This window comes from Parasteatoda tepidariorum, chromosome X2 (assembly GCF_043381705.1).
Source record: "Parasteatoda tepidariorum isolate YZ-2023 chromosome X2, CAS_Ptep_4.0, whole genome shotgun sequence".
In the NCBI taxonomy this organism is placed as follows: domain Eukaryota; kingdom Metazoa; phylum Arthropoda; class Arachnida; order Araneae; family Theridiidae; genus Parasteatoda; species Parasteatoda tepidariorum.
Window position 1 is genome coordinate 28,427,753 of NC_092215.1, and position 21,689 is coordinate 28,449,441.

General features: G+C 26.6%; 1 protein-coding gene across 2 annotated transcripts; it reads right to left on the minus strand.

Moving 5' to 3' along the window:
* Nucleotides 1–2,278: 2,278 nt before the first annotated feature.
* Nucleotides 2,279–21,429, minus strand: LOC107443347 (adenylyl cyclase-associated protein 1). Of its 2 annotated transcripts, none has more exons than XM_016057190.4 (14): nt 21,222–21,429; nt 19,957–19,992; nt 18,505–18,603; nt 16,665–16,742; nt 15,535–15,588; nt 14,133–14,225; nt 11,675–11,757; nt 9,696–9,804; nt 8,348–8,495; nt 7,488–7,621; nt 5,383–5,503; nt 4,467–4,552; nt 3,937–4,080; nt 2,279–2,638 (listed from the first exon to the last, which is right to left on the minus strand). In XM_016057190.4, exons 2-14 carry the CDS (start codon nt 19,963–19,965, stop codon nt 2,558–2,560), a joined length of 1,239 nt encoding a protein of 412 aa, XP_015912676.1. In that variant the 5' UTR covers nt 19,966–19,992; nt 21,222–21,429; the 3' UTR covers nt 2,279–2,557. The 2 variants fall into 2 exon arrangements, with proteins under 2 accessions (XP_015912676.1, XP_015912677.1); XM_016057191.3 differs by having other exon boundaries at nt 21,247–21,320.
* Nucleotides 21,430–21,689: the final 260 nt, after the last annotated feature.

Genomic DNA, 21,689 nt, shown 5'->3' on the forward strand with positions numbered 1-21,689 from the left:
AATGTAACAATTATCTATGAATCATTAATATTCTTGTTTCCTTATTACGAAATATTAGATCAAAATTTGTATTCATAATTTCTTCAAAGTGAGGGCTAAAACTATTATCATAGGTCATTTAAGTAGAAAAAATCCTAATGTTACAAAAATAGCACGGTTTTGGAATCTTTTTTTAAAAAAATTTAATTTTAGTAGCTGTTTAACAAAACGAGACATATCGAGCATTTTCCTGATGTAGCAATATTTTTTTGAATTGCTAAAGTTGAGGATATTAACAACTTTTTAAACAAATATTTTCAAATTTTTAAAAGAAAAGGAATTTTCTTAACGTTAGCGGGCAAGAATAACTTGGAATGTCAAAGTAAAATTGTATGTCCTTAGTTTTTTGTTCATTTAAAAAAACATAGCAAAGTGTATTTTTTTGCTCTGCACACATGTGCATTTACTTTTCATTATTTAAACAAATAAGAAACAATAAAAAAGACAATCAATAACTTATCTCCATTTTTCGAAAACAATAGTAGGCTTAGTAAATACTCAGCTGTTCTGCATTGAATAATTTTGATCAGCAGAATATTTTTAACTTCTTAACAAGATTTAATTCTCAGCTAGCTGGATAAAATTCTAAGTTTTCCTTCAATAAAAAATTAACAATAATTTAAAAAGGAATTTTAGTTTAAAGGGAAACATAAATTAAAGTACTAAAACAATTGATTAGAATTTTAATGGAAAAATAATATACACGGTAGCATAAAGAATAACATCTTAAGAAATGTTAAATTTAATTAAATGGTTGGAAAAATAATTCTGCGAAACACACGTAGACTGGAAAGTAAGAAATTTATTTTAAGATTAAGACAATATATAAGATGTTGAGCAATTTTAAGATGCTTAAAAATGCTGACTACATATTCGTATTAATAATTATAAAATATATATTGAAAGAACAAACTAACAAATAAAATTTAAAAAAGCTGACGTATAATCACATTCTATCAGAAACATGCTATTATAAAACTCAACATTCGTTAATAAAATGTTCTTATTCAATAAAATGCTTTATTCAAATCTCTTTATTAAATTACAAATAAATTTATAATTAAAAAAAAAGGATTAGCAATCAGTTAATAGCGAAAAAAATATGAATGAGATTTTACTTTATGCACGCGCAAGTCAAGTTCCTTGTAAGTTAACCACATTTAAAAATTAATCGCCCCATTTAAATATTTCTTCATTGTCACCAAATTAATTTTAAAAATAGTAAATATTAATTTTTCTTGGCTCCTACCAAACAAAAACTGTTGAAATTTTAGATTTTGCAATAGAAAAATACGAAGATTAATATGGTCTAAAAAAAATTTATACCTCATAATTCATAACTTTTCATCTACAATTAAATTAAGTAATAATAAATAATTAAAAATTATTTTTTGCATGACATAATCTTTGGCTAAATGAGTTTTATAAGTGAGTGCAATTTCTTTTTGAATTGTTTAATTAGTTTTAAAAATATGACTAAAAAAGCAAATAGTGAAATTAACATTAAGGAATGCGAACTTTGGATCGCTTTCCTGACCAAACTACAGGGACCATATTTCCCAGAGTGCGGTTACCCCTTATATTTTGAAGGTTAAGAATCCAAATACGTTTAAGAAATTTTTATGTTTATTCAGAAAAAGTACGTTTTTGTGTCCGATATTGTAGCTTCATTAATAGTTAGCACTAAATAATTTGCATATTTGAAGTCACCCCCAGGAACCATTAAGATTTGCACTTAGTACGTGAAAATCCGATCATTAGAACAAAAGTTATTCAGGGTGATATCTTTTTTTTTTTTGCTGACTGTACATAAACATATTAACAATTTTCTAGGTCAAGATTAGATTTAATTATTGAAATTTTAAATAATGATGTTCTTGTAACATTTTATTTGTTAAATATTTTTTAAGAAAAATTTAGACTGATCTGCTTTGAAACGTTAATTGATTTCATAAGTAAAAAAAAATTATTAATTGTAGTAAAAAAGTTTTGCTTCCGTTAACTAATTTTTAATCAAAAATGTGATCCCTTTGGGTGATGCTAAATTAAAGAGACACTAAGTTTCCTCAATCACAATGATAAAGAAATTGATATGATGAAATGTTATTTTACTTGATGAAATGTTATTTTACTTTTAAAATCTTATCTCACTTTTGTGATAGTTTTTGTAAATTTAACAAAGAAAATCATATGAATAACAAAAAACGATTAATTAAATATATGAATTACAGGCACAAAATTCCCAAATTTAATCAAAAAGTTTTATTAAAGACAATGAGTTACATATGCATTTATAATGAAATTCAAAATTCGTTTCAGAAAATCATACATCAGCAAATTAGGTTAATATATTAAGTAAAAAATTTTGTAGGTAATAAAAATGAAACACAGCAATCAAGTCTAAATTAAACTCGTACATGGTAGCAATATTCGGAAAATGTAGTAAAAAAGTTCCACTGCTATGCAAAGTCATTTTAATACAAAACAGGAAAACAAATGAAAAATGACGAACGTGAAATTAAATGTTATCCACCACACTGGATTTTAATTTACCATTTTCTATTACAGACATTATTTGTTCAGGCACCGGATATTCCACCTATAAAGAAAGTAAAAGCAAAATATAATTATCTACATTAAAATTTATTAAATGGTAATTTTTTTTTTATATATATATGTTACCGTTAAAGTATATAATGCTGTTATTTCATAGAATACCTAGTTATTCTATGAAATAACTGATTGTGTCCGTTGAAGTGTGTAATATGTTATTAATTTGACACTTTAACTAGTTATTCTATGAAATAACTAGGTATTCTATAAATTAACTAATGAGAGACAGTAAAAGTGTAAAATAAACAATTTATCTAAAATGAAATAACTAGGTATTCTATAAATAAACTAATGATAGACAATTAAAACACAATTTTCAGATTGTCGTGCGAGATATACGATATAGATTATTTTACACTTTAATGGGCTGCAGATCGTTATTCTATGAAATAACTAGTTAAACCATGAAATTCAAGACAGTTTTACACTTTAATGGGCAGGATCAGTTATTTCATGGAATAACTAGGTATTCTATAAAATAACGGATTTCATACTTTAACGGTAACATATACACACACAGTTGAATCATGTTTAAACATAAATAAGGTAGAAGCAAAACTTGATAAAATGAAAACATAGTAATAATCATTAGCTAATTTACTTAGAAGCATAATATTAAGAAGTCCAGTATTATGAAGTAAACAATCAAATTTAATGAAGAGAAATGAAACAAAAGAAAATTTTTACTACAAATTTATAAGTGCACAACACACATTGAGCCCCTTAAGTTAAAATCTAAGTTCATTAATTACCTTATACCCAACTGTACTCAAATATTGCAATCACTTAACCAATGTATTTAAGTTAAGTGTTAAAAAGAAAATAACCTTTACGACTCTTCTATTGCATTCTTATTAGTTCTGGCAATGAAGAAAACTTGAGCCGATGTCAAGCAAACTTTTAATATGCTAATTATAGTTTGATATGTCAAAGGCTTATACGAGAAAAGATCCCATTATAATTTAGTTCACTTAAAATAGACTTCTCAAAAATATTCTTATACTAAAGATTCTTTACATTTCAAAATTTTATACTTAGTATCATAAAAAAATCTTGCTTTCTAAATCAAACCTCATGTTATATGTATTAAATAAATATTTTCTTATTAATAAATCAAGTTATAGGTGTGATGTAACCACAACTGCACCAAACAAATGTTCAAATTGTAGTGTAGAACATTGTAACCACATTAATATCGAGTGATAGTAAATTACTTGTAATGAATGAACAATGCATTTAAGATTTATAATTAAACGTTTTTAATAATGTGAATTATCTACTTACATAATCTCCATCAGGCTGCATCATACACATATTTAAAGAAGAAGACTTGGATGCAATTAACTGGACATGCTTTGACTGTTCATTGACAAATATTTGGATATTGTCACTATTAGCACAGTTAATTAATGGAACAACTCCTTCACACTAGAATCATAAAAAAAGGAAAACTTATTTAAATTCTCTGTATAATCTCAGCTAACAATTCATTTAATGAACACATTATATTAAAAATTTTAAAAATAAAATCTAGTCAGTTAACTTTATGGAAACTTAGCATGCAAATATCTCGTTTGGTTCTAGAATGAAAGGAGTGTGTATAACTTAAAGTGCAAATATTTTTAAATGATACACAACAGTTGATTCAGGACTGTAGCTGAGAAGGGAAAAAAAGGCTCTGAGATATTTTATAACTTTTTTAAGTCTTCTATAAAAACATTTTCCTTTAATGATAAAGCAGCTTTGGTGCAAACATACAAATTAATCAAAAAGAAATAATAACGTATTTAATATATTTGTGAAAAGCAATTTACTTGAATCTTGAGGCCTTCACATCTTATTATTTCAACACAGGAAATGACATCCCCTCTAATTATAATACTGACTTTCTTGGAAGAATCTAAGAGTAGAAAAAGAAACATTTAAAAAATTTTCATTCATAATTTTTCACAATTCTGTGAAAAATTGTCGCATAATTTTTCGCATTCACAATTTTTTTTATAGAGAAAGAGAAGCTAAATCTTTAACTGCTATTGATAATTTCATCATGAAATTGCATTGCCTATTCATTTATAAGTTTAAAATTTGAGCTTTTAAAATATTGTTCTGTGACATAACTTATTGTTACATAATTTATTTTCACAAAACATCAAAATAAAAGCAATGAGAAAGACCAAATTTATTCACAGCTTGATGGGTTAGAATTTCTATAAATAAAAGTCAACCTTTTTATCCTACAAAATTCAAATTTAAGTTAATAGAACTAAACAAATTTCAAAATTTTAGGCAAGCATCTGATAGAGTTTGTAAGTTACATGCCTTAATATAACTCTTACACATCCAAACATTGTTTTTTGAATGTATATAAAAGAAAGCATATGAATATAAAAATTTTCCAGCCATGCTAATCACTGACAAATATAGACCCAAAAATTTATTACATGTACCATAATTTTTTAAAATATAAAAATCCAAAAATACTAAATCAAAATTATTTACATAAATAAAATTGTCTTTTAATCATAAAACTCTTTATGAAAAATTCTTTCTTTAGTATATAAGTTTATATTACTTTTAGATCTTTAACAAACATTAATAACAAATTTTATGTGATATTTCTTTTATCTTAACCATTTAAACACAGTAACTGATTTTAGAAAAAAGCATATCATATAGTAAACAATTTACTCTTTTATAGAACTCAATAATAAATTTAAAATGCATACATACCGATAACAATATTGTTAATTTTGTTTAGAATTTCTAAGAATGAACTTTGGCAGCTATACATAGCAACAGACTCAGACATTTGATTGTCAAGAGTCAGTGATGGATTATCCTTTTGATGCTCCTAATAAAATAAAAAGAAAAATGCATGAAGAATAAAATTTAATCTGATATATATCAATTGAAATATAATACAATAGAACAAAAAAAAATGAACTATATAGTAGACAGTTAAAAAACGAACATTGATTAATCAGTTATTTCAATTTAAATAATGCAAATAAACATTCCTTTACTACAGGGTGATTATAATTAAAGTTCTGATTTCAAAAATTGATCATTTTAAAACTACTCATCAGAATGGCCTGATATTTTAACAGAGCAATCGTGAGGCAATGGAATTTTGTTTGGGATTTTTGGAGCTATGCAAAATTACTCTGCCATAAAAATACAGAGCATCAGCTCTTTGCCTGAATGCTTCATCAAAACTCTGACTATAAAGGATAGAGTTTTGCTCTTGAAGCTTTTTCATAAGAACGATGAGTGTGCATGGACTTACAGCTGTTAGAAAGTTTCGGACATTAAAATTAATGAAATAAGAGTTCAATAACCCCAAATGGTCTGCGAAAAATGATTGCTAAATTCGAAAAGACATTTGACCTGAAACAGGATAGAGGAATGAAACTAGTTTCGGCAGAAGAAGATGAGGCTACAGCATTATAAGAACAGGCGAATAGTGATGCTGGAATCAGCAGTGCAGAGGGAATTGGCCAAATGCTGGATATGCCGATCAGCATGGTGTGTAAAGTCCTAAAGAACATCTTGAGCTGTTACTCATACAAGAGAGCTCATGTGCAGCACTTGCTACCTGCTGACCTGAAAGCATGTGCACGTTTGCACTATGATAGCTTTCCTGGACAGAAGTTGACAATGAATGGCCATGGAACATTCTGTGGTCTGATGAAGCTCACTTCTATTTGCAAATCTGTAAATACGCAAAATTGCAGGATATGGGCGACCAAGAATCCGTTCCATATACAGTCATTACCTTTTTACTCTGAAAAGGTCAATGGTGTGGTGCGATATAATGGCAGTTTATCACCAGCCCGTTTTTCTTCAAGATCACACTTACAGGTCTTGTTACCTGCACTGTTACTGGCAAGCAATATGAAGCACTTTTGTAAAACCATGTCCTTCCAGCAATTCAGCAGTGTCAGTGTGCAAGTCGCATATTAAAATAGCGTGAATATGAATCGCACTGTTAGATTTTAAAAAGACAAAAATACAAGTTGCAATATAGAATTTTTAAATTTCATAGATACGAATCACGATGCATAATTTTCAGATCGCGTGAATACGAATCACAGTTTCCAGCACACCAAAAATCCACCAAACCAAAAGAGTCAAATTGGCGGAAGAATCACATGCATGTAAACATCTCATAATCCGAATTCAGCAAAGTTTAAAAATTTCATCAGATTAAAACTTTTAATTTGAAGAAGTCTGCAAACCAATGGTTTCGGGTTTCATGGGAAAATCACAGGTCATGCTTCTGGTTTTTAGATCTGGAAAAATCATGCAAAAAACCTGGAATACAATCACCCGTGTATTTTGTTAGTTCTTACTTTTTCCCATTCATTTAGTATTTAATTTCTATGTTGAATTTATTTGATATTATTTTACCTTTTCTTTCACTTAATTTTAATAAATACTAATAAATAAGTACTTTAATAATATTTCAATCATTATGGGATAATGAACTTAATAAGTTTCAGGACAGATGGCTATTAATAATTTTTGATGTCTACATGAATCATGTAAGAATTACATGAATTATGTAATTCTTAAGTTAAATTTTTTTTTCTCGAATTCGTCTATCATATTAAGTTTTTGGAGCACTAAATCTTGGTGGTCCAATTGGACCACTAAATTTTGATTACTGGTGTCACATGCACAGATTTATCAATGTAAAAATCAAACTTCAAAAAAGTTTCAACATAAACATCTAGAACTCGAACATAAATAGATTTTTCTTTACCCTTTTATATAAAATGAATGAAACAAATTATTAATAATTTATTAAGATTATTAATGCCATATAAACTTACAATAACCCACTTTCTACCCTCAAGAACAAATTTAGGAGGATACACTTTAGCCTGAGGTTTCACAGCACCCACAGATTTTTTACCAGGTTCAAGTTTTGTTCCAGTTGATCCAGTTTTGTTGACAGGTTTCAATCCTTCAAAAAAAAAAATAATTAATTTGTAAAATTAATGGTTTAAAAATTATAGCCAAACTTATTTATATTTATTTATAGACTACTATACTGCCCTGCAATTTAAAAATCTATGTAAGCGACAAAAATTCTAAATTGATATTTTTAATTATTTGGCATTTGGTAAGCTACATAATGCAAAATAATAATAATTTCAATTTTATTTCAAGTAATTTTTTTATCAGTTTTTTGAAATTCCATTTAAGCGTTCATAGCATTAGTAATAGAAGGAGAAAAGTTGTTCAGCCACATTTCTTGGATCAATTGTGAAGAACTCACGCTTTTTCAATAGTACAATAGTATAGCATTTAATAATTAAAAAAAAGAAAAAAAAAGAAGAAAAACAGTCATAAAGACCAAGCGTTCAAACCTATTTTAGTTTACTATTCACTTATTTGTGCCAGGTGTTTCATTATTAGAATTTATTTTTCAGGAACAAGGTAGCTCTACCTACCATAATATATTAATAATAAAAACAATTATATTTGGACCTGAAATTCAAAGCACAGTGTTATCTTTAAAATAAAGTGATAGTTAACAGTAAGAAATAATTACTTGGTATAAGCAACTGTGCACTACCACTTTTTTCATAAATAAACCATTCTTTGCGGCTAGGCATTAATGAGTTAAACACTGATATAATGTATCAAATTATTTTCACAATTTACACTAATACTGTAATAAACTTACGACTTGTAATGCCAGTTCCTTGGTTGAGCTCATTGATAAGAGCTTGTCTTGCATCACTACCACCATCACCAGCTTCAAAATCTTTAATGAACTCAGGTGCTGGAGGAGGAGGGGGTGGTGGTGGAAGTCTTGGTTGTAACATTCCACCCTTTAATAAAAAACAGAACTCAGAAATACAAGATGAACAATTTACTATGATGTCAATAACATAAAAATTGTTCAAATAAAGAATATTGTTAAAAATTCAATATTAAACAGTACACTTAGTTCTATTTCATTGTTTTTCTTTTTAATTTTTTAAGATTTCAGTTCAAAATACAGGTAATCACATTGTTGGTCCAGAAAAAAAATTTTTTTTAAATTTATGCATTACTATTTGTTATAACTTTTTTGTTGGATTTGGTGGACTTTCAGACAATATGGTTGCTCAATTTTCGAACTTTCATTCAAGATTCAAATTTTAACAGGATCCCAGTTAAGAAAAGATTCATACTTATTATTTTTATTTCGCATTTATTTTTTAAAACATGTTATTATAAGGAGTGGCAAAACTTAGTCGTGTTTTTATTGAAATATTACCAACCTTTTTCTTTTATATTTAATTCGTATTATTATATAATGGGTTAAAAAAAAAAAACTACCTACTCAAACAGATGTTTTATAACTCTGTTTGGAATCATTTAATTTGTACCAATAATGAAAAAAATTCTTTTACAAGAAACCCTTTAAAACATTAAAAAAAATTCTTTTTTCATAAATGAAACTAAAATGGGTCAATTATCTTTCATTTGATGAATTGGAAGGATAATTTCAGGAAAAAATTACTCTGGCAGCATCAAAATGATTTAAACATGTCAATGTGCTACAATATGTTTTAACTCCTCAAAACGTTTTTATAAAATCTCTTGGTGAAAGATAAATAGAAGAGTATAAACTTTTTAACTCATCTACATGTGCATATTCTTTAAATCTTCCCAGCTGCATTTTTTCTACTTAATAAAAATTAAAAAAATACTTAGGATATTTTAAAAATAATATTCTAAAATGGCACATTGCTTTTTAAAAAGAACATAAAAAAGACAAAATTTTATGTTGTTTTACAAATATCTTTAAACATAAAACAGATTTACAGTTAACAGTTCTAAGTTATAACAAAATAATGAATTTCATAAAGGTCTAATAGGTTTATTACATTCTTTAAATGTTTGAATTAAAGTTTACCGTTCTGTGTAAAATATTTTTGATATTTTAAATTTTTAATATTATTCCTTTAATTTTGGCTATTATTTTATTATTATACCCAAAGAAAATTTTTTTTATAAAGATGCCAATAATTTTAAATGCATACCTGAGCAGCTCCCCATGTAAATCCTGTTAGAAAGTAGTGTTTAACATATAGCTCAACTTCATCCATAATTTGAGCCCATTTATTAACCCAATTGGTGTGTTTTGCATTGCTAAATGAGAAAAAGCAATAAATACTATTAAAAATTGTCTATATTAAAAATATAAATAAAAGTCTTATATTTTAAAGAATAAATATAAAACATTCTGTGCATTTTACTTCGTTTCTTATTAAATCAGCAAAAGTTAAAAGTTGCATAATAATTATTTCACAAAGAAAATAAAAATATTTTTGTTCTACAGAATTTCTATTCAAATAGATGAAATAAAAGTAGAAAGGTTACTTGGTCTACAGCAGGCACACTTTGTTCTGGTTTAAGGCATAAATATTTTCACAAAAAAATCTCTAATTCTTTTCCTTGTTAAATACTTTTTTAATTAATAAACAAGATTGATTTATTATTGGAATTTGAAGCTTGATTTTTAATACTATTATCATCTGACAATCAGCACTACTAATTCCTCATAACAGATAGAAGGGGGAAGATAAAAGAAACCTCTTTAACTATGAAGAAAGTTATCCTTTGCTTAGTTTATTATTCAATTTCATACTAAACATTACTAATTAAATGCTATTTAATCAAATATAAAACATTATTTTATGAAAATTGATGTTAACTATGGTTATTTTTTTATGGATTAAATGTCATTTAATTAAATATAAAGCATTATTTTATGAAAATTGATGTTAGTTATGGTTATTTTTTTATGGAGCGATGTATGTTATTATTTTTCTTAACCTCAAACATCTATCATAGAGAAAAATCAGTTTTTCAGACTAGTATAAATCCAGAAAGTTCAGGATTTTCAATTGCATATAGGTTTTTTCTCGCAAACTAAGAAATACATTTCAATGCCTCTTTTTCAACATTTTAAATAATGTTCATCATACTATTTTTATTGCACTATTTACCGTAAACTATTTTAACTGCTCAAAAATTCTTTTTTTAATATACCATTACCATGTTTTCCAAATTATAAAGCATTGATTATTCAATTATAAAGAATTAAGTAAATGACATGACAATTAAAAAAATGAAATTGATTTTGAATAATTATTCATAATTCTTTATTCATTATTCTGAATGGCAAATGCCCATCTCTGCATATTACTCATACTTAGATATACTTTATACATACTTCAACAAGCATGTTTGATCTCAAGTCGATTACAGGGGCGATTGTGACCTAATATCAAAATCTCTGAAAGTGAAGGTTGAAAAGCAAAGAAACCTTGAAAGTCACCATAGCACAAAGTGCACCTTAATGCATTTAAAATTGAAATGATTTCAAATGATAATAACATGAATAATAAAAAAATATTGTAAAAGATAATAACAAAAAGAACCAAATAATACTTGAATACGAATACTACCCCTTGATTAAAAAATTGAAGTGAAAAAAAGAGTAACATCTTTTACTCTAAAATCAGATATATATGAATGCGCGAACACTGTTCGCGGAAAATCTTTCAGTTTTACTCATCATGAAAAATATATATATATTTGTTACATGTTTGCATTGAAATGTTTCTGAGCGACTTCCAGAGATGATTTTAGATATACAAAGAAATCTAAGTAAAAGATAAAGCAAGGTAAATCAGAAACTAGTGTTATATCTATCCTTTATAAAACTGCTAAATTTAAAGAAATATATGCTGGTATCAGCAATTTTCGAACCAATTTTAATCAAAATTAGAAAACAACAAATTTTAATCTAAATCAAAATTAGGCAATGACGACAGTATCGAAACTAGTTACAATAGGCAATAAATTGCTAGCAAAAAATATTTTGAGATTTTATGTTGAGTAAATGTTATGTTGAGTAATGTTAAAATATTTTGAGTTATTTTATTTTATATAAGTCTGCTTAGAATCAGGATTTAAAAACATAATAAACATTTATAATGGAAATAATACTAACCCTTTATGAGAAACAAGTACACGATTAGCGTAGAACTGTCCAGACTCCTTCATGTCTTTAATGAATTGAGTTGGCGTTCGTTTCTGTAAAAAAAATTATGTATATATCAACTTGAAAACAATGTTAAGGTGTGAAAAATATTATTTTTTTCAGGGTGGCTTCTCAAATCAGGTTTCAAATTTCCCTGATTTTTCCAGGTAAAAATCTTAAAATTTCCAGGTGTGTTTTTTTCTTCCTCACAAAGTGTAGGATAGGTACTTAACCCCCAAGAAAAGTGTCTTAAGTAGTAAAGTCAATATTCTAAAGTAGGGGTGCACACCATTTTTGGGTGATGGGCTATTAGCACAACAGGTTGACTAACAAAGAGCCGCACGCATATTTAGTCATATTACAGGCAAATGTGGCTGAATGGTAGCGCTTCGCGCTCCCGTGCCACAGGTCCTGGGTTTGATCCTCGGACCGGGCAAGGTTGACTCAGCCTTTCATCCCTTCAGTGGGTTGATAAAAGAGTACCAAGCATGCTTGGGAACTGAACACTGGGGGTTCGCGTTTGGCTGACCAGAACATCTGCTCCTGCACCCCAGAGCCCATGGTCAAGAAAACTGAGATGGGGACAGTAGGCCTTGGCCCTCTATGGGCTGTCGCGCCACTGAGTTAAGTGGCAAATATGATACTTTAATAAAAACATAAGTGTTCCAAGCACTAAATTTTTTATCAGTAAACAATGTAACAGATTTGCAGAAAATTGCTTTAATTATTAGAATTATAATATATTCCCTTTTTATCAATAATTGATTTATCAATATCCATATATATGAATATATATATTAAAGAAAAGAAATATAACAAAAAACTGTAATGCTCATAGAATGGAAGAGTAAAAAAAATACATACTAATTTTAATGAATAATATATATTTTAATTAAAGAAAATTTATAAGGTTTAAAACTAAATCAAAAATTAAAACAAAACCGTTACAGTACAAAATAAGATTCAATATTCATTTGGTATAACACTTCAGATATTATTTCCATTTCTTGATTTATTAGAGGTTTATACAAATTAAAAAATAAAATTTACAATGAAATATGCACGAATAAATTGCATCAAAAAGTGATTTTTTAAAATGCACAATTAGAGACACTTGTGCCATAATAAAATGGTAGTTAAAAAAACAGGATCATTAAAATCATGTAAAAAGATTAGATTTCACTAATTTTAATGCAACAATTCTTGACTTCGATAGTTACTTCCTGATTTTGCCAAATATTTAAAAGCGTGTATATGCATTTATAGGCATTACATTTATGAATGCATTTATAAGCATAAATCTAGCTACAAGACTTTTGCGTGTAGTTTTAATAGCCACTTCCTCTGTTAAACTAACTTATTATTTTAATTAAAATAATATATGCAATGTAAAGTACATATGCAGTTTTCTTTTTAAGTAAATTTAATAAAAGTTGAGGTAATTATTCACCTCTCAGTTAGCAGATACCAGCAGCTATTATTAACCATGCACATATTTAACATTACATTTTTTTTAATCAATCACTATGAAGTTAAAAACATGTAAAAATGAATATACATTAATTATCCCAATCTGATTCATATTAATACTTCTGTTAATTCATTGAATACTGATTCATATGAATATTTCTGCTGTAGTAGAATTTAAATTTATTATTTATTCCAACACTGAATGATTTTTAGTGTCTTTATACCAAGTATTCTGGTGATGCCACAGATGCACTGCAATGGGTAAAAAATTTAAGAATCATAAGACAAGCAAATTGGCAAATTGAAAAGTATTAGTATATTTGATAACAGTGATTCATGAATTGTAACATTGTCAATTGACGACACGAATAGTGGTGCGCAGCAGACATTAATAATCAAAAACTTTACAATTGCAGTTATTATGTTCATTAAAGTAATGGTTGTTTTATCGTGAGTGTCTGAGTTTAGATTTACGTACAAATATGCTGGCCTCCGGCCTGAACGATACAGTAAGAGAAGTTCTTTAGTCATACATTATTTTTAAGCTTAAAAAAGTATGAGGTGAGTCAAAAACTTTAGTGAAATAGGTGTCACAGAATGTAAGCTGCATAACAGATGTCATTAAAAAGATCAAGATATAATACAATCCAAGAAATGTAGCTAAAACTAATTCTTGAAAAATAATTAAAAGGTGATGCTATTTTGATTACAATAGGTTTTTGGGCATTCTTATTATTTGTTGATTAACAGAAGTGCCAGTATAGTCTGCGTCTGCAAGCAATTTTTATGATCTACAAAACATGAAGTAAGAAGTTTATTAATGTATACAACTGTGACTCGTACAACAGAATTTAAGACAGGTTTGTATTTAATTAAAACAGGTCAAATCATAAAAGTATGTAAATGATTTAACAAACTTTTATTCATAAAAGTAAATCAATAAACATACTATACTTACTATAATAGGCCAATTAAGAGCCACAATACTTTCACTAATCATGCTGAGGTGATTGTAAAATGCTGAATTTTTGGGGTTAGCATCACGAAATTTCTATAAATTGTATGAAAAACAACAATAAATATCAAACTGTTAAAATCAAATGACAATATGATATCTTGAGAAATATGCATTGGATCATAAATCAAAAATATACTAGTGAATTATTTTTAATGTCAATAAATTAGAATTTCCAGCCTTAATTCTGTAGGGCAGGTTAACTTCAAAATCCTTACTAGTAGTCCCATTTATAAATGCAAATTATGATTAATCAGTAAAGAGTAACCTAATTTGACCTACAGAGTTTTGCCTTTTTGTTCATAGATGACGCTATAATTGCAAATTAAAAATGGTGTAAAATGATTTAAATAAGAGGAACTCGGGATTAATTTGTTTGCAAGGGGGCTATAACATTCAGAAAAAGTACGACTTTTCCAGATTTATAAAATTTTCCTACTTTTTTACATTATCCCTGATTTTCCAATTTTGTGGTCATTCTGGTGTGATATTTTGAAAAATGTATCTAATAACATCAAACTAGACCTCTACCCCATCCTTTGGAGTCACCTTAGCCTCAAATTTTAGGGCAGGGGTCAAGCTTAATTTCAGTTTTGATTTTTAATTTGATGCACATATTTCTTTACTTTTTGTACACATTGCATAACATCTTATAAATTGTTTATTAGTTCATGTTCAGAATGTAAATGTTACTTCGGAGACACTGACACTTAAAAAAAAAACACTTTAGATAATTAAGGACTGCTTGCAAGATACAAATTTAAAAATGCTTGATCAGAATGATCGACACAGGTTAGAGACTTACTGTCAGCAGTGATGGCTGTAATTTATCTAAAACTTATAGCAATATCTTTAAAAATTTATCATATAAGATTAAAACATTATTTGACAATCTAAAAAAATTTATATTTCTAAAATTCAAACTATTTAGATTTAAAAAATTTTTCACATAATTTTTATTTTAAAAATAATAATTAATAAATATCAATTGAACTACATTACTAATTTAAATGTTACTATGAAAATTTTTTATGAGACTGCCCACTATTATAGTTATATCAATTTCCTAAGAATACAAATAAATCCCTACATTAATATCAAAATACTAGGCATGAGCAGTGTGAACAGTAAGACATTGGCTAAAAATAAAATCAACCAAGCTTAAAAAAACTCTTAAAATTACAATGGTTATATGTTATGGGCTTGATGTTTAAAAGAGTTATTAATTTGAGAAATTACAATCCTTCCTAGCAAGAAAACTGAGATTTGTTAATAAATAGCTTAATTGTTTTATATCTTTACCAAAAAATATTAAGAACAATAATGTAATAAATAAAAACTATACCTGAATAACTTCAAGGGCTTTGGTAAGGGGCTGTGATAGAAAAAATTCATTCTCCTAAAATCAAAAATACATTTCAGATCAAGAAAACATTTTTAAAAATTTCACAAAGAAAAAGAAACTTTTTATAAAGAAATTATCAAATAAAGTCTTCAAAAATTGAAAGAAAAGGTTAACGTATAGTATGTCAATAACATTTTGTCGTTAACTATTTTGAATAATGTCATCAATGTTAAGTTATTTCATTACTAAATAATCATTCTCCTGTAACCATCCTTTGTCGTTGCAAAAAAAGGAGAGAAAATTATACTGCTCATGAGAAATATTTCAAACAGCTACATCTTTTGATATTTTCATTTAGAGAAGATGGTTACAAGACCCCACAAGGTGAAATGACACATTAAATGTTAGTGTCATGTTCGTTTTCTCGATACAACATAAGAGAACTTACATTTAAGGAGATAATGCCATGTTTCCTATAAAGCGATGTAGAGGTGTTTAGGGATCTATTGATTGAAACCAACGAAGAAAGTGAAGTAAGATTAAAAACATCAATTTGGTATTTTTATCTATCTAAAAAGGATGAGATTGGCATAAAAATGCTAAATGATTTAAAATGCATCATGAAGACATGATAAGTAATACTCCCTTAAAGGAAATTTCGAATTAGTGCATGCCTTCCATTAACAGAGAATTTTTTCAGTCCTTAGAGGGTCTGCTTAACCAAGATTTCACAGTACTTCTTTTCTAGACTGCCACTGAACAGTTTTTATCTATATCCTAAGATAGATCAAAAATTTAATTTGATATTACCTACTCAACATCAGAAAGTGTTTGAACATCTTATAGTCAACATCATAAAAAAACCTTAACATAACTACAAAAAAATACTTTTCATCTTTTTTCTCCACAGGGTGTTTAGAGTACCCTCTAATCAAGGTTAATGGTACAATACAATTTTTCACTGAATTTCACATTCAACGAATAATAGTATAGAGGCATTTATTAAACATAGGATAAATAGTATAGAAACAGTAAGTACTTCTACAAACTAAAGAGGAAAAAAAAGCTGACAAATGAAATTATTTAATTGTAAAAAAAGAAAAGAAAAAACAGAAAGAAAATAGTCTTACATTTTCTGGAGCTGAATTGTAGAGGCAAAATTCAATTAACATTCGGGACTTGTCAAAAGCATCTTTTACCATAAAGGCCTGCAATAAAAATCATTACATTAATATTTATTCCTATAATTTAGTGATGAGTTCTGATATTTGTAATTGAATATTAACATGCAAATTTTTATCTTTAAATGAATGTTGAAGTTTCCCAATCTCATAACAATAAGAGACAATCTTCAAAAAAAGAAAAAAAACAAAAAAAAAACAATTTTCATGAAGTTATTATATAATGTGATTCTGCAATAGAAGCCTAGACATTGTATTAATATTATAACTATAATAAGAAATTAAAATGGTATGTTGTGAATTGAGGTGCAGAGAAAAACCTAAATAAAACCAAAATAAATATAAAAATTTCTAGCATTTCTGTTGGTAGTTTCAAACTTGAATACTTAATGAACAACAATGATAAAAAATAAATTCTTCAACAGGAAGATTTAATATTTTATAAAAATTCGCTAGTAAATATTGTACTTTCTATAATAATTAAGAAGTAGTTCAGATTTCATTTATATGTAGAACCAAGTTTACTCTTCTTTAATTTAAATATTCTAATATCTTTAAGTTTCAAAGCAAAAATCAATAAATTTTATGGTATTAACTTGGCAAAAAATAGGCTTTGCATATCTTCATTAAATGATGCTTAGAACAATTCTATTATTTTCAGCGAGTAAAAAAAAAATATTTTAATATTGTAAATCAGAACTAAACTAGAATCTCATAAATGCAGCATGATATTAAAGTTATTCATTATATTACAAACATTCATTAATGCAGATTTTTTAGGCTACGAGTAAAGTTTTGATACATCATGCATAATCATGTCAGTCAAAAAGAGAAATTCAAAATTGGAAATAATATAAGCACTTATATTTAGCAAAGTAAAATTTTTTTATATAAATCTTAATCTAAAGAAGATTTTTTTAAACCTTTATTTATAATAACTTAAACTATTAACACACAACATACTACAATACTGGCAATAGCACCATCTGTTGAGGAATAAGAGAAGTATTTTTGCTATTAGTGGATATTTTATCGCCAATTTTTTTTTTTTCAAATTTCTTCAACAAATACGGAGAAATTTGAGAATATACAGGTAAACAGGAGATAGTTGTAAAATACAGGAGCTTTCCTTCAAAAAACAGGAGACTTGGCAGGTATGAGTATGCTATATAAATTTATGAAATTTCAGAACTAAGACTTGAATAAAAACAAGGAGTTTTGCAAAAAAAGTAATAAAGAAAAAATTTAGTCTTGGTAAATCATCCTTTGGGTAAAAAATTTACACACAAGCAGACAACTTATGATTAGAATACATAACGATAAATATCAGAATTTCATGAAATGCATAACACAAGCTTTTTTTCTAATAATCCCTAAAAGTAACACACTAATTATATTAAAATTTGAAGCATTATTTTTTCAAAATAAATATATTAATTAGTCAAATCCATAATGCTTCAATGCATAGTGCTGCATGAATCTACAATAAATTTCCATTTAATTGGTTTAAAATCCACCAAAATAATTTTCTTACATAACCAAAATACATTTTTATACCAGTCGACAGTTAAAGCAGAGCGACCCACTTCTTGGAAACAGCTTAATTTCTGATTAAATTGCAATCAAATTCTATTAATGAATTCTGAATATCTTATTTTCAAGAATATAAATTCCGACCAGATTTATTGCTGATTATCCAATATAGTGGCCAGATATGCCAGATTCAATATGTTGATTAAATATTTATTGCATCTTTAAAAATTATGTAAAAAAATAAATAAAAACTTACAAATTCAATCATTGGTTCACCCAGTTCAGTTGATAGTGCCAAAAAGTCCTCAACATTGCACCTCATCATATCATCAAATGCCAGGACCTGAATAGGAACCTATTGGAAAAAATTGTAAAAGATCATTATTCTTAAGATGAAAACAGAATATCATTTGCAATTATGTAATGAACAGACAGAATTATGTAATGACAGAATATAAAACAAATTGTTCCATTCTGAAACTGAGTTTTAAAAAAATAAATAAAATAATAATAATAATAACAGATATCTATATTAAGTTTTTCTAGGCTTCAGTAATATTTTAGATTTCAATTATTACAATATTTAACCATCTTAAATGAAACCTTAATAAACGCACTTTTTCTTATGATTTATAATAATATAAAAAGAGAAAAATAAAGTGAAATCAATGTAATTTAATTAGAAAATTTAGGTTCTATTAAGATTAAAATAAATTGTATGTAAAAAAATTGGATAGTCACAGATGCTTATTTGAAATAAATTAAAAATAAAATTACTAATTAAAAATAGTTTAATTTTTCAAAAATAAACAATTCAGTTTTGTATTTACAGAAAGTAATTTAAAATATCTATTAAATTAATCTGTTTAAAAATTGTAGAAAACATGAAAAATGTTCATACAAGCACTTTTATTAGATTAACTTGTTTGAATTTTTTCCCTACCAGATTGATTTGATAAAATATAGAGTTTATTGGAACAAGATTAAAAAAATACCATGCTGTGCCAAACACAGTTGTAATTTGTAAATACTAAGTAAAGATCTTATACATGGAACTGGAACTACAGTATAACTTTATATATGGTGCTTTTTTTTTCCTTAGCTCGCTCAAATAAATAAAACTAGCACTTTCTTCTTCACCTTGATCACAAAAAATTAAATAGTTATTTTGTGTTTAACATTTTATTTTTAAATTTTTTCAGTGTGTATTAAATAACATGTCCTTAGCCGGAAAAACAGAAATGTCCTTGGAATAAAAATAAGGATTGTTTCCTATTTTGAGGTGACCCTTACAAGAAGTACAACTTTTCCTAAAAATAATAATAAAAATAATTTATTAAGAAAGAGTATAATTTTGTGACTGATTCCTTAACTTAAATATTATCTGGACTAATTAATAAGCATACTTAAGGTTAGGTCCTCAAACTGTTAAAAACTAGTCCTAGAACGTGAAAATCCAAATAAGATCAAAAGTTATTATGATGTTCACTTTTTTACACACTGTACACTAATTTTAATAATAAGTAAAATGAGTTTTCATTATGCCTTAAAATTTTGTGAGAGAAAGAAGCAGAATCTATAAATAATAATAGCTAAATATAAAAATTAAATGGGTAAATATATTGCTCATATAAATGATTAAATAAAAATATATTTTGTTTTTTAATAAACTACAGATTACAAAAATAAAAGCAAAATACTTTACTACCTCACTCATGTTGCAGACTAGTTTTCACTCGGGTTTCTGTAAATAAAAATATTATATTTCAATAAAAACTACAATTGAAACAGAATAAAGCAAATTACAAAGAATCACAATATGAAATCATAAATTTAATTAGAAAAAATATTAAATTGACTAATGAGCACAATGTATTAGGTAAATGTGTTAAAATTTTAACATTTATAATAAAGCAAGTCTGAAAATTTTAAAAATAAACATAACATATTGTGAAAATTTGATAACTCCATGTTGTAAGAAATAGAAAATCCACGAAGTTAATGAAAATTTCATTAAAATTTATTATATTATAAGATATAGCTTTTTTATTAAGAGAACAGCAAAAATATAAAAAGGAACATTATAATGACAAAACACTTTAATGAAAGAAAAGTTTTTTTCAGTCTAGTCATAGCTAATACGTGCTTAAATATATAAAAAATTTATTAACACTATGACATTTTTTCATTTATCTGTAAATCTAATGTCCTTTTCACAGGAAACAACTAAGTTTTTTGAGTTTCACATATGATTTTATAAATTTGAACAGGTCATGGTATATGAGGATAATTTGAGTTACAACATATTTAAAAATACAAAGAAAGGCTATGCTAGATTAAAAATAAATAAAACCATCATCTAAGTGATAAATCCTCAGAAATAAGCTTTGAGTTACAGTATATTGAAAAATACTTTTGTTCATAATTATTATTAAGTAATAATGCAATATTTGACTACATTTTAAAAGATCTCGCTCATGTATGTTTTTTGTTTATTACATAAATTAGCTGATTACTTTCAGATTCGATTTAGGTATGTAGATAATCAGATTCAATTTATGGAACACTTCAAGTAAAATGATTTTAATTACAGTAAATATCTTGCAATAAGGTAAAACTTGATCATAATTTAATTTCTCATGTTATTCTTTCATAAATAGGTAAATAATTGAAGTTTACGATCAATCTCAGTATCATTTCATAAAATTATTTTAAAATTTGGGACACAGATACGCAAATTGATATTAAAAATTAACCAATATGACACAATAACACTTTAATGTAATTTAATTGAAATCAAAACCACTCATAGAATGTAATGTAACATTTTCAATGAATATCACATAAGAATGACACATCCCATCAATCGAAAAAAAACAATAAAGCAAATTAAGAAATGTCATAGTACTGAATCGGAAGAAAACATTACTTAATTGCAAGAAAAGTTATTAAATTAGTTATTTTTCAACATACCCACTATAAAAATTTTGACACACACCTAAACAAAACACCGGTGTCACTTGACAGAAACGAGACCGAGATTAGAAAGGAAGAAACTTGGAAGTACAGTATCCTGCTGCCATTTGTGACAAAATAGAAGAGAAAATATTTCACTAAATCAAATGCTTAGTATTCTAGTGGTATGTTACTATGCTAAAAAAGAATTAAAAAGTTCAAATCTGCTGCTTTGTTCTCGTGATATGGGAATTAAAAAAAGATTTTAATAATAAATCTTAGATCCAATTAAGCATTTCATCCTTTTTGTTTACTAGGGTTTACTTATAAAATATTTGCGATATTTTTCTTTCAAAATTTATTTAACTAAGAATTAGGGAATTTCGAAAATAATTTTATTACGTTAAAAGAATTTACAACGGAAATATTGAAAATCATCTGCTGATCTTCAATTCATAGTTCTTTTTCTCTTCACTGCTACTTCAA